This window comes from Hylobates moloch, unplaced genomic scaffold (genome assembly GCF_009828535.3).
Source record: "Hylobates moloch isolate HMO894 unplaced genomic scaffold, HMol_V3 SCAFFOLD_5, whole genome shotgun sequence".
In the NCBI taxonomy this organism is placed as follows: domain Eukaryota; kingdom Metazoa; phylum Chordata; class Mammalia; order Primates; family Hylobatidae; genus Hylobates; species Hylobates moloch.
In genome coordinates, this window is record NW_026652280.1 from 42,459,592 (window position 1) to 42,474,745 (window position 15,154).

Genomic DNA, 15,154 nt, shown 5'->3' on the forward strand with positions numbered 1-15,154 from the left:
AGGGTCTCTGTCTGAGTTGAATCCACAGGTGTGATCTCAGAATTGAGCATTTTAGGCACTGAAGCCCTCACATACATTCTTCCAGCAACTAAAGGCAACTAGGCAGGGCTATTTTTCTTGTCTTAAAGTGCTGTGATATTTCTTCCTTGCTGAGCAGCTATGGGGGTAGGCACAGAGAAGGGACTTCCAGGTGCACAGAGACTGAATGTTCTGTTCCAACAAGCACACAATCTAGAGGCGGCTTGGTGTTCACGTGATGTGAGTGAGCAGGAGCCACAGCAGAAAAACCTACTGGGATGTGACAAACCATTTCCTTTCTCTCAGTCGACGACAGGCTCCTGCTGTTTTAACAAGTACTGAGGAAAATAACATTTTGATAACCTGTGGCTCTGCACTTGCTTTCAAGCTATGCCTCACTGATCTGATGAGGGATGTTCAAGGGACAATTCAATATCAAACCCACATGGGGAAAATAGCCATAGAGATGATTTATTAACTTAAAATCTCATACGTACATAAACATTTGCTCACATTCAAAATACACTCTGAGCTGAGGATAAATCGTGAGTTGGAAGGAGTCCACCACAGCCTCCATCTCTCTTAGCAGACTTCATCCAGCTCTGCCCCATCAGGCCTCTCCTCTCCCCTGATTCTCTGGCCAGAAGATCTCTATTATGAACTTGGTGCTGGAAGCAGGGACAAGGGAAGAGTAGCTCTGAGGGAGCAGAAAGAGTCCCTCCCTCCCCATGACATTTGGGGTGCTCTAGAAAAGTCCCCATCCTGGGGATCAGGTTTGGATAAACACAAGTTTGCCTCCTAGAAAGCGGACTGTTAGCAAAAGCTTTTCTGTGATTCACTTTGGTTCTCTATATCAAGCACTGTGGGCCTTACTTAGGGAGTTCAAAGTACGTGCTGTGTCCTTTTCCATTTTGTAAACATTGATTGTTTTTTCTCTCACAGGAGGTGGGCAGCAGGGTGGGCAATGCTGAGGCACTATCTGAAACGCCCTCGGCATGTGTCCAGTCTTGCTCTGAGGAAGTGTCTAGAGGCTGGACGAGCAAATCCCAACCAGTCAAGGGTGAGAGACTTGAGAGGGAGGAAAGGCAGATTCCTTTGCGCCAGATCCTTTCTCTTGGGATAGTCTGCAACAGCTTTGAGGCTCTGTAACAACCTTTCATTCATATGTATGTATATATTTCACAGTAAATTTAAATAGATTAAAATGTTAACATGTACTATTCAATTAATAATGAAGACATTATATACAAATTTACATCCTATTGCCCTTGCACCAACACCAACAAAATGTCCGTAAGTTAGAAAAAGGCAACTGGTGATGAGTTTTGCATGTGAAAAATGTATTGGCTGATATTCTGCTGAAAGCCCATCTCTGCTTTTCCAAATTGGCCATTCATGGAGAGGCAAAGAAGCAATAAAACTCTACTCTGTGGCTGTGACCCCCAAAAAGCCTTTAGTTTAGACTCCGTTTACGATTCTTCTAAAGGCAAACAAGCTTCTTCAAGAAACTGTGATCCTTTTCTTGATCCTCTGGCATCCTCTCACTCCAGAGTTTTAAGGACGCTGGAGTGTGGAATGGGTGACTGTGGGCATGGGAGTAGTCTACAAGAGTCAAGTACACTTAAGCTAGTCATGACACAGGGGGCAAGGAAAAGAAAGTTCTGGCAACCTAACTTTAACTGAAAAAATGGCTGAGGGCTCTTAGTTTGCCATCCACCCATTTCTGCCATACCACAGAAAGCTCCACACTCCAAAGGCTTTTTGATATGGGATGAAACCGATTTGGTTACTCTCAGAGGTGAACTTTATAAGGAAATTTTAATCTGTAATGATTTTCCAACTTTTTAAGGGAATGACTTAAAAAGTCAAGTTAGTCTTGACTTTATATTTATTTCAGAAGAAAAATATAATATTGGTGGGCTCCATTCTTTTCTACTTCAAAGAATAAAAAATCCCAAGTGAAAGAAGGCTGAGCGCCAGGCTCAGCCTGAAGAGACATGAGCTTTGGATCTATCTGGATAAGGAGGCTGCTCAACAAAGCTTTTCTAGATTGAAATAATCTAGTTTTAATTAAAACAATAATTCAGGGAAGCCACGCAGACTCACTGCATGCAGGCTGCCCTGGGTGGTATGACTTTGTCTACCAACACTGACTAAGTCTTTCTCCCAGTTTAGTTGGGGTTGGTAAAAAGGAGAGAAAAAAAGCCACACCCTCCAGATCAAATAAAATTCCCAAGTAATACACATCTGGGAACACACCCTCCCCTTGCTTTCAATGACTGGGAGAGTTTTGAACTCTGGCTAAACCAGGCTGATCATCCCCATTAGCTTGAGAAGCTATTAGGGACCACTACAAGCTGAAGGACCCATCTCAAGAGCTCTGTGGGAGAAAAGACAGCAGACAGGATGAGGTCTGCACTGTATAACTTCCATAGGCTTTCTCTGGGTCAAAACGAGGCCCAGTGAGAAAAAGTAGGGAGACCCTGCTTGGGTGGTGGAACATACTCTGGCAAGTAGAGATGGTTCTTTGGGACCATGAGCAGAGCACCTGCGAGGCCTGGTCAGCTCGTATCCTTTAATCCTCATGGAGGAAAAGGGAGGGCCAGAGGAAGTCCATCAGCTTGCAGCAGCTGGTATCACTCTCTCTCTAGTGGCATTTTACCTAGACATAACCATGGGAAGTTCACAGGAGCGCATGTGATGGGGGGTGGGGGGTGGGGTGAATAAGCTGAACACTTGGGTCAATAAAAATACCTAGAGATTGTTCTTATTCATTCTGGGATATTGGAGGGGTGGTCACCTGAACATTGGTAGAAGAGTGCTTCAGGCTTGTGCCTCCACTGAATTTCCCCAGGGCTAAGCACTCCCTGACGTGATTTAGTGCTGCTTGCTCCCAAGGATTGGCTGGGTCTCACCCTCTAGCCCATTGAGCTCTTTGGTTATGGGATGGGCAGCTGCCAGGCTGATGGCTACTGAGACTGACTCACAATTGGCTCTCAGTGTTGTTTGTGATGGCAGGGGGCACCAACTCCAACTTCAGAATTAAAGGACCACTTACAGAGATGTAGTAGTGAGAGAACAGGATGAGAAAGATGAGAGAGTCTGCCTTTCTGTAACTGCTTATGTTTCAAAGGGGTTACTTTTAAATTAGAGGGATTTTTCAGTGGAAAGGTTTTTCTTGTATATAAAAGTGAGTCAGCCTTTTCTAGCAGAAGTTTGAGAAGGAAACACTCTTGAAATGAGGCTGAATATGCAATGGTTTCCACCACACAGAAAGTATCCTATGTTAATTTTCTAATCTGTTTAGCATATACAAGATACCATTTTCCATTCCTACCCCCTTAGTGTGTTATCGAATGCCTGGTCTGATTGAAAACACCCTGGGTTGTTAGAATGATTTCTGTATTCAATATGTAACAGGATGCTAGTGAGACAGGTCCCCGTGAAAGGAGAGACACAATTACTTTGCGATGAAATAATTTAAAATCCTAAGAAAATTTTGCAATATGTCAAATGAAAAATATATCTTCCAGAATCTGATTCTCCTCCAGCTCTTCAGGGGTTCTGTGCATCCCCATCTTCTTCCGGGTCGATTTTGGAGGACTGAGTTGGAAAGTACCATGATTCCAGGCCCCAGCTTCTCTGGAGGGATAGCGCTGAGGTTTGGGTGCAGAGTTTGGGCTCAGAGACTGCACCAAATCCAACAAAGATGTCTCATACCTGTAAGACATATAACCCAGACAGGAAAGGATCAGATTATTAGAAAATGAGAATCCAAGAAGCCCAGCAGAAATGGGCTGTCCAGGGCAAGAATCAGATCACAGATCACATCGTGCGTAAGATGCTGCTTAAGGGAACTTTTGTGAAGGTAAACACCATAAGGACTTGAAGAACCTAGGCCCTGCTGCCTGTCCATAAGCTCTTCTCTTTTGCTGACCTCTAACATTCCTTTATAACTTATGAAGAGAGATTGTAGAGTGGGAAGAGTAATCATGATAACAGTAATGATATTAACAGTGACATTTACTGCAGGCTTACTGCCAGGCACTGCTCCTAACACTACAAATATTTGACCTTCCTATAATCCTCTAATGAACCTTAGGAAGTAGGTACTATACTACTCTCATCTCCATTATAAACATGTGGAAATTAAAGCTCAGGGAAGTAACTCATCTAACAGAAAGCAATTACACAGCAGAGTCTAGAATTGAACCCAGGTGGTTTGTCTCCAGCACTCTCATCCAGGACACTAAAGCTGCCTGTCGAAATCTTCACAGACAGACAGGCTTGGTTCAAATCTCTGTTCTATCATTTGCAAGCTGTGTAATATTGGGGAAGTTATTCAGTCTCTCAGTTCAGTCTTTTCATGTGTAAGAGGCTAGCAAAACTCCAGTTAGGATTAAATGAATTCATTGATATAAATGAATACATAATAGGCACTGAATAAATGTTAGTTCCTTCCTGTTAACCCCCTTCCACTTTTTCTAGAAGTTTGGGAAAAGATTCTAAATCTATAAAAGACATCCCTCCAAAGAATGACTGCCTTGTGTCCGGCATTCTTTTCAGAAAGGGTAAGTGCGGAGCAGCTTAGAGGTAAAGAAACAGTCTGGGGGCCGGGCGAGGTGGTTCACGCCTGTAATCCCAGCACTTTGGGAGGCCGAGGTGGGTGGATCACTTGAGGTCAGGAGTTCGAGACCAGCCTGGACAACATGGTGAAACTCTGTCTCTACTAAAAATACAAAAATTAGGCAGGCATGGTGGCGTGTGCCTGTAGTCCTAGCTACTCAGGAGGCTGAGGCAGGAGAATCGCTTGAACCTGGGAAGTGGAGGCTGCAGTGAGCCCAGATTGTGCCACTGCACTCTAGCCTGGGCAATAGAGCAAACACACAAACAAAAAGCAAACAAGCAAAAAACCAACCAACCAAACAAAAACAGTCTGGAGTACCACATAAGGCCCTAAGGGGATAGCTGGGGCCAGAACCTAGCTCCAAATTAATGGTGGTGACAATGGCAGAAGCAGCAGTGGTGAGAGGCTGGGTTGTCTGTTTCCCAAGCCCATCCCTGTGGCAAAAATGTCATCTTTCTGGCCTGAGAACTCGGATAGGAACTGCTAGCATTAAGGCTATAAATGCCAGTACATTATTAGAAAATAAAAACATACACGTGGACATTACAATGAAGCATATCAGAGATATATTAGAAGCCTTCAAAGAGTTTAGAATCTCTGGTTTTAAAAACTGCTACAACACTGCAAGCGAATATCCACAGGTTTGGAAATAAAAATTAAGGATTGTTGCATTTGATAGGAAAAAACCCACTATTCTCTTATGCAACTTCTAATGAACCAATTATTAATGAGGAATACAATTTTTAAATTTAATTTGTCTTTGTAATTGAAGATGCTGCTATAGAAAGCATAAATAAGCACTGTGAATTATAGACAAATCATTAAGTGATTTTTGGTTTCTTATATGATCTTTATATGTTACTGAACATGCTAGAGAAAACATTAAAATGACATTGTAGAGATCTGTATTTAAAACTAAATTCCAACATGTATGAAACTAATGTGTATGAAGAGTTAAATCTTTTTAGAAAATCTGATCCCCAAGAATAATCACCTCTATATAAACTAAAATTCATATTTGGAAATATTTTATTAGAAATCTATGCAAATGTTGGCACAACCTACAAAATACTCTTAGCAGCTCCACTGTCAGTTGCATCAACAGAAAGATCCTCCTTAAAATTAAAAATTAGAAAAAATTGGGGGATATAGTTCCAAGATGGCCAAATAGGAACAGCACCAGTCTGCAGCTCCCAGTGTGACCGACAAAGAAGACGGGTGATTTCTGCATTTCCAGCTGAGGTACCTGGTTCATCTCATTGGGACTGGATGAACAGTGGGTGCAGCCCACAGAGGGAGAGCCGAAGCAAGGCAGGGCATTGCCTCACCCAGGAAGCGCAAGGGGTCGGGGGACTTCCCTTTCCTAGCCAAGGGAAGCCATGACAGATGGTACCTGGAAAATTGGGACACTGCCACCCAAATACTGCGCTTTTCCAACAGTCTTAGCAAACGGCACACCAGGAGATTATAAACCACACCTGGCTCAGTAGGTCCCATGCCCACGGAGCCTTGCTCACTGCTAGTGCAGCAGTCTGAGATCGACCTGCGAGACAGCAGCCTGGCAGGGGTAGGGGCATCCGCCATTGCTGAGGCTTCATTAGGTAAACAAAGCAGCTGGGAAGCTCAAACTGGGTGGAGCTCACTGCAGGTCAACGAGGCCTGCCTGCCTCTGTAGACTCCACTTCTGGGGGAAGGGCACAGCTGAACAGAAGGCAGCAGGAACTTCTGCAGACTTAAACATCCCTTCCAGCTCTGAAGAGAGCAGTGGTTTTCCCAGCATGGTGTTTGACCTCTGAGAACGGACAGACTGCCTCCTCAAGTGGGTCCCTGACCCCTGTGTAGCCTAACTGGGAGACACCTCCCAGTAGGGGCCAACTGACACCTCATACAGCTGGGTGCCCCTCGAGATGAAGCTTCCAGAGGAAGGATCAGGCAGCAATATTGCAGTTCTGCAGTATTTGCGGTTCTGCAGCCATCTGCTGGTGACACCCAGGCAAACAGGGTCTGGAGTGGACCTCCAGCAAACTCTAACAGACCTGCAGCTGAGGGACCTCACTGTTGGAAGGAAAACTAACAAACAGAAAGGAATAGCATCAACATCAACAAAAAGGACATCAACACCAAAACCCCATCTGTAGGTCACCATCATCAGAGACCAAAGGTAGATAAAACCACAAAGATGGGGAGAAACCAGAGCAGAAAAGCTGACAATTCTAAAAACCAGAGCGCCTCTTCTCCAAAGGATCACAGCTCCTCGCCAGCAATGGAACAAAGCTGGACAGAGAATAACTTTGACAAGTTGACAGAAGTAGGCTTCAGAAGGTTGGTAATAACAAACTTCTCCGAGCTAAAGGAGGATGTACGAACCCATCGCAAGGAAGCCAAAAACCTCGGAAAAAGATCAGAAGAATGGCTAACTAGAATAAACAGTGTAGAGAAGACCTTAAATGACCTGACGGAGCTGAATACCATGGCAGGAGAACTACGTGATGCATGCACAAGCTTCAGAAGCCGATTCGATCAAGTGGAAGAAAGGGTATCAGTGATTGAAGATCAAATGAATGTGTAATGCCTAACCTTGTTTTTTACTCTAGCTCACTACTTTAAATTTTCCTTTTTCTGTCTCCTTAATTGCCAGCCATGTTTCCCATATGAATAGACTCTCCCTGGCTGGGAAAGCCGGACAAACTCCATTTGACCTCTTGATTTACAAGACATTAAGGGCTCCTTACCCAACCCCCTTCCTTAAGGAGTTAACCTGTGTAAGCAGACCCTCAGCATTTCAAAGGAGCCCAATTAATTGATAAGATAGTGGAGCAAACAATGTATGAAGTTCCCAGGGTTTTGCTCAAAGAGATAACAACATAAAGCCTTGAGTTCGTGTCCCACATAGCATTTATATCTAACTATAATGAAGGATTTAGAGCCTTGCACCTGGTACCCTTGCTCTTTTTGTAACCATTTGTCTTTTAAATTGTTTATCTCTCTGTAACCATTTGCTTCTTTTGATTCTTGCACGTTTTTACTTCCATAGAATTATTGCATTTAAGTCCCCCTCCCCTTCCTAAACCTAGGTATAAAAGTTAATCAAGCCCCTTCCTCGGGGCTGAGAGAATTTTGAGCGTTAGCCATCTCTTTGGTCGCCGGCTTAAATAAAGGACTCTTAATTTGTCTCAAAGTGTGGCATTTTCTCTAACTCCTGTGGCTATAACAAATGAAATGAAGCGAGAAGAGAAGTTTAGAGAAAAAAGAGTAAAAAGAAACGAACAAAGCCTCCAAGAAATATGAGACTATGTGAAAAGACCAAATCTATGTTTGATTGGTGTACCTGAAAGTGACGGGGAGCATGGAACCAAGCTGGAAAACACTCTTCAGGATATTATGCAGGTGAATTTCCCCAATCTAGCAAGGCAGGCCAACATTCAAATTCAGGAAATACAGAGACCACCACAAAGATACTCCTCGAGAAGAGCAACCCCAAGACACATAATTATCAGATTCACCAAGGTTGAAATGAAGGAAAAAATGTTAAGGGCAGGCAGAGAGAAAGGTCAGGTTACCCACAAAGGGAAGCCCATCAGACTAACAGCTGATCTCTCGGCAGAAACTCTACAAGCCAGAAGAGAGTGGGGGTCAATATTCAACATTCTTAAAGAAAAGAATTTTCAAACTAGAATTTCATATCCAGCCAAACTAAGCTTCATAAGTGAAGGAGAAATAAAATCCTTTATAGACAAGCAAATGCTGAGATATTTTGTCACCACCAGGCCTGCCTTACAAGAGCTCCCGAAGGAAGCACTAAACATGGAAAGGAACAACTGGTACCAGCCACTGCAAAAACATGCCAAATTGTAAAGACCATCGATGCTAGGAGGAAACTGCATCAACTACAAGCAAAATAACCAGCTAACATCATAATGACAGGATTGAATTCACACATAACAATATTAACCTTAAATGTAAATGGGCTAAATGCCCCAATTAAAACACACAGACTGGCAAATTGGATAAAGAATCAAGACCCATCAGTGTGCTGTATTCAGGAGACCCATCTCACGTGCAGAGACACACATGAGAAGACTACCAACACAATGAAGCAAAAAAAAAAAAAAAAAAAAACAGGTTGCAATCCTATTTCCAACAAAGATTAAAAAAAAAAAAAAAGACACAAAGAAGGCCATTACAGAATGGTAAAGGGATCAATTCAACAGGAAGAGCTAACTATCCTAAATATATATGCACCCAATACAGGAGCACCCAGATTCATAAAGCAAGTCCTCAGAGACCTACAAGGAGACTTAGACTCCCACAAAATAATAATGGGAGACTTTAACACCCCACTGTCAATATTAGACAGATCAACGAGACAGAAGGTTAACAAGGATATCCAGGACTTTAACTCAGCGATGCACCAAGCAGACCTAACAGATGTATACAGAACTCTCCACCCCAAATCAACATAATATACATTCTTCTCAGCATGACATCGCATTTATTCCAAAACTGACCACATAGTTGGAAGTAAAGCACTCCTCAGCAAATGTAAAAGAACAGAAATCACAACCACAGTGCAATCAAATTTGAACTCAGGGTTAAGAAACTCACTCAAAACTGCACAACTACATGGAAACTGAACAACCTGCTCCTGAATGACTACTGGGTAAATAACAAAATGAAGGCAGAAATAAAGATGTTCTTTGAAACCAATGAGAACAAAGACATGATGTACCAGAATCTCTGGGACATATTTAAAGCAGTGTGTAGAGGGAAATTTATAGCACTAAATGCCCACAAGAGAAAGCAGGAAAGATCTAAAATCAACACCCTAACATCACAATTAAAAGAACTAGAGAAGCAAGAGCAAACAAATTCAAAACCTAGCAGAAGGCAAGAAATAACTACGATCAGAGGACAACTGAAGGAGATAGAGACACAAAAAACCTTCAAAAAAATCAATGAATCCAGGAGCTGGTTTTTTGAAAAGATAAACAAAATTGATAGACCAATAGCAAGATTAATAAAGAAGAAAAGGGAGAAGAATCAAAGAGATGTGATAAGAAATGATAAAGGGGATATCACCACCGATTCCACAGAAGTACAAACTACCATCAGAGAATACTATAAACACCTCTAAGCAAATAAACTAGAAAATCTACATGAATAAATTCCTCGACACATACACCCTCCCAAAACTAAACCAGGAAGAAGCTAAATCCCTGAATAGACCAATAACAGGCTCTGAAATTGAGGCAATAATTAATAGCCTACAACCAAAAAAAGTCCAGGACCAGAAGGATTCACAGCCGAATTCTACCAGAAGTACAAAGAGGAGCTGGTACCATTCCTTCTGAAACTATTCCAATCAATAGAAAAAGAGGGACTCCTCCCTAACTCATTTTATGAGGCCAGCATCATCCTGATACCAAAGTCTGGCAGAGACACCACAAAAAAAGAGAATTTTAGACCAATATCCCTGATGAACATCGATGCGAAAATCCGCAATAAAATACTGGCAAACCGAATCCAGCAGCACATCAAAAAGCTTATCCACCACGATCAAGTTGGCTTCATCCCTGGGATGCAAGCCTGGTTCAACATATGCAAATCAATAAACGTAATCCATCACAAAACAGAACTAAAGACAAAAACCACATGATTATCTCAATAGATGCAGAAAATGCCTTCAACAAAATTCAACAGCCCTTTATGCTAAAAACTCTCAATAAACTAGGTACTGATGGAATGTATCTTGAAATAATAAGAGCTATTTATGACAAACCCACAGCCAATATCATACTGAATGGGTAAAAACTGGAAGCATTCCCTTTGAAAACTGGCACAAGACAGGGATGCCCTCTCTCACCACTCCTATTCAGCATAGTGTCGGAGGTTCTGGCCAGGGCAATCAGGTAGAGAAAGAAATAAAGGGTATTCAATTAGGAAAAGAGGAAGTCAAATTGTCCCTGTTTGCAGATGACATGACGGTATATTTAGAAAACCCCATCGTCTCAGCCCCAAATTTCCTTAAGCTGATAAGCAACTTCAGCAAAGTCTCGGGATACAAAATCAATGTGCAAAAATCACAAGCATTCCTATACAGCAATAATAAACAGAGAGCCAAATCATGAGTGAACTCCCATTCACAATTGCTACAAAGAGAATAAAATACCTAAGAATCCAACTTACAAGGGATGTGAAGGACCTCTTCAAGGAGAACTACAAACCACTGCTCAATGAAATAAAAGAGGATACAAACAAATGGAATAACATTCCATGCTCATGGATAGGAAGAATCAATATTGTGAAAATGGCCATACTGCCCAAAGTAATTTATAGATTCAATGCCATCCCCATCAAGCTACCAGTGACTTTCTTCACAGAACTGGAATAAACTACTTTAAAGTTCATATAGAACCAAAAAAGAGCCCGTATTGCCAAGACAATCCTAAGCAAAAAGAACAAAGCTGGAGGCATCACGCTACCTGACTTCAAAGTATACTACAAGGCTACAGTAACCAAAACAGCATGGTACTGGTACCAAAACAGAGATACAGAACAATGGAACAGAACAGAGGCCTCAGACATAATGCCACACATCTACAACCATCTGATCTTTGACAAATCTGACAAAAACAAGAAATGGGGAAAGGATTCCCTATTTAATAAATGGTGCTGGGAAAACTGGCTAGCCATATATAGAAAGCTGAAACTGGATCCCTTCCTTACACCTTATGCAAAAGTTAATTCAAAATGGATTAAAGACTTAAATGTTAGACCTAAAACCATAAAAACCCTAGAAGAAAACCTAGGCAATACCATACAGGACATAGGCATGGGCAAGGACTTCATGACTAAAGCACCAAAAGCAATGGCAACAAAAGCCAAAATTGACAAATGGGATCTAATTAAACTGAAGAGCTTCTGCCCAGCAAAAGAAATTACCATCAGAGTGAACAGGCAACCTACAGAACGGGAGAAAATTTTTGCAATCTACCCATCTGACAAAGGGCTAATATCCAGAATCTACAAAGAACTTAAACAAATTTACAAGAAAAAATCAAACAATCCTATCAAAAAGTGGGCAAAGGATATGAACAGACACTTCTCTAAAGAAGACATTTATGCAGCCAACAGACACATGAAAAAATGCTCATCATCACTGGTCATCAGATAAATGCAAATCAAAACCACAATGAGATACCATCTCACACCAGTTGGAATGGCAATCATTAAAAAGTCAGGAAATAACAGGTGCTGGAAAGGATGTGGAGAAATAGAACACTTTTACACTGTTGGTGGGAGTGTAAACTAGTTCAACCATTGTGGAAGTCAGTGTGGAGATTCCTCAAGGATCTAGAACTAGAAATACCATTTGACCCAGCGATCCCATTACTGGGTATATACCCAAAGGATTATAAATCATGTTACTATAAAGACACATGCACATGCATGTTTACTGTGGCACTATTCACAATAGCAAAGACTTGGAACCAACCCAAATGTCCATCAATGATAGACATGATTAAGGAAATGTGGCACATATACACCATGGAATAGTATGCCGCCATAAAAAAGGATGAGTTCATGTCCTTTGTAGGGACATGGATGAAGCTGGAAGCCATCATTCTGAGCAAACTATCACAAATGCAGAAAACCAAACACCGCATATTCTCACTCACAGGTGGGAACTGAATAATGAGAATACTTGGACACACAGTGGGGAACATCACACACCTGGGCCTGTCATGGGGTGTGGAGACGGGGGAGGGATAGCATTAGGAGAAATACCTAATGTAAATGATGAGTTAATGGGTGCAGCAAACAAACACGACACGTATACATATGTCACAAACTTGCACGTTGTGCACACGTACCCTAGAACTTAAAGTATAATAATAAAAAAAATTACAAAAAATTTTTGTAATCTCATTTGCTAAGAGTGACTGATGTTGCTTTTAATTATATCACCTAAAGTTGTTAAAAGTGTAAATTCTGATGACTTAATAAATGAATTTGGGCTGGGCACAGTGGCTCATGCAGTGTGTGCAGTGGCACACGCCTGTAATCCTAGCACTTTGGGAGGCTGAGGCAGGTGGATTACTTGATGTCAGGAGTTTGAGACCAGCCTGGCCAACATAGTGAAAAACCCCATCTCTACAAAAAGACAAAAATTAGCTGGGTGTGGTGGCTCGTGCCTGTAGTCCCAGCTACTCGGGAGGCTAAGGCAGGGGAATCGTTTGAACCCAGGAGGTGGAGGTTGCAGTGAGCCAAGATTGTGCCACTGCACTCCAGCCTGGGCGACAGAGTGAAACTCCATCTCAGAAAATAATAAATAAATAAATTTGAAGAAAAGTGAGCCAGAAAAACTTAAGGCTAATCAAGTTATCACATTAATAAAGTATTATGATTTTATCATATAAAATTATGATACCCAAAATACAATTTTTTGGTATCTGTAGTTTTTAATCATTCATATATTACTATTACCCTTCATGCTTTATCGGTGTCCTTTTAAAGGAAAAAGCTTTATATTCTAGCACCTTTAATTGCACTTTTTCCTTCTTCTTTCTGAACAAGGGGCCCCACATTTTCATTTTACACTGGTCTGGCAAGTTATGTTGCTGGCCCTGCCCTCAAGTCCTAGGCAAGATTCGACTACTGTCTGAGGCATGGAAATGTCATGACATTTTCTATGGTATGAAAATCTGTAAATTCAAATCCTTTCTGGCAGATTTTTCTTTTGCAGCTTTTATTGTCACAGAATGAAGGCAATATTTCAATACAGTTATCTGTCATTCAAAACAATGGTTTCTGTGTTCAATCAACAGATTCTTTGTTTAAGGTGTAAACCAATGACTGGAGTACTGCTTCTAGGAAATTTTGCTTATAAGCAGGATAGACCTACTTCATGCTCAAGGAATGAGCTTTGTTTGAACTTTCCTTTGACACATATGAAAATGTTGTAGTATATCCATCTCTTAATATATAGATCATTAAATGTTTTTTAAAATCAAACAATGGAAAATCTACACTTTTCTATCCAATTTCATGCTTAAAATAGCTAGGGGGGATGCTCTGAGTGAGAAAATAATCTGCTGCTTTCTCTATTAAAAAATAGAGCCAAAATAATTGGGAAACAGTAAATATATCAGAAATAAACCTTTCAGAGGTGCAAACTGAAATCCAGAGCAATAAGAATTTGTGTTTAGTTTAAAGACTGATATAATAGGCACCAACATATTCAATCATTTGAAAGAGAACTGTGGGCTTCAAATTCTTTCAGAGTACTCATTACTATGAAATATAGTAAAAAAATTTATAACATGGAAATAATGACCCAACAAACTATAGAAAGTTAGATCTGACATATTAGGATAAGTTATACAATAGCAAATTACCTTCAGAATTCCAATGGCTTAATACATACAGTTCAATTATTTTTCATGCTCATCCTGTACACTTAAACTAGGTCCAGGCAGACAGTGGTTCCATCGCCTAGAATGTGGGCTTCTCAATTGTCTTGGCAGGAAAAGAGACTGAAGAACTGTGCACAGGCTTTCCATAGCATGCAAGTGACAAAATATTTCTTATATCTGACTGGCCGGAACCCAGTTACGTCTCTCCAGAAGGAGAGGAGAACTGGATATTGGCAAACACTACTAATGCCTACCCATGGAGGAATAAGTCTTAGACATAATTTGGAATAATTTTCTTATTTTATTGATGAGGAAACTGAGGTCCAGAGAGGTATAAGTGAACTGAATGGAGTCACAGAGCAAGTGAGTGGCAGAGCCAAGTGGTTTTTAACCCAGGCCCCTTGACTTCCTAGACTAGAATGTCTTCAATCTTTCCATCAAGAAAAGTAAGAGGTGACACTAAAGCGAAAGCAAAAGAAGGTTACTGTCACCAACTACATTTTATTTTAAAAGTATAGCATAACTAGTTGTAACTGAGCTATCTTTTCCTCCAACAAATTAATCTACTCAAGTACAAATGTTTATCTTTATGATTATGCTGTTATCATAAAAATTCCACCTCTCTCTCTAGGAGCCACATTCAATCATAGATTAGACTGTGGCAGAAGAATCAGAAAGTGTGGTAAGCAGGGGTCAGATTTCAGGTGTACCTCATTGCTAATTTTGTTCAATAAGTTTATTGACAGTACTTTTGCTATCAGGAAAGACTAAAGGATTTGGCAATTAAGAAGCAACAAAATACCCAAGATTATTCCAAAAACCAAAGCTTGAGAAATGACCCAATTTAATACAAGAATTATATATGCAATAAAGAAAAATAAAAAATGAATTCCTATGGGATTTTACACTAAATGTCAGAAAAGAGCAGTGCATTTATCAGGTGTCTTCTGTGAGCAGTGTGTTTTACTTTGCTAAGGAGACAAGTGATAGGAGACTATAAAGTTGATTAGCTTGGCCTGATCCTGCCGGGGCTGTGTGTTAGTCAAATAATTTAAAGGGACATACAACTTACCCAGATCCATAAAATACCATC

General features: G+C 40.9%; 1 protein-coding gene across 4 annotated transcripts in view; it reads right to left on the reverse strand.

Moving 5' to 3' along the window:
- Positions 1–3,403: 3,403 nt before the first annotated feature.
- The window catches only part of KIAA1328 (KIAA1328 ortholog), a 369,561-nt gene continuing 357,810 nt past the window's right edge, over positions 3,404–15,154 (reverse strand). For 3 of the 4 annotated variants that reach the window (XM_032152478.2, XM_032152477.2, XM_032152479.2), the window contains one exon: positions 3,404–3,738. In XM_032152478.2, the coding sequence (XP_032008369.1) occupies positions 3,528–3,738 (211 nt within the window). In that variant the 3' untranslated portion in view covers positions 3,404–3,527. The remainder of the gene's footprint in view (positions 3,739–15,154) is intronic. The other variant, XR_009213485.1, reaches the window with a different exon arrangement.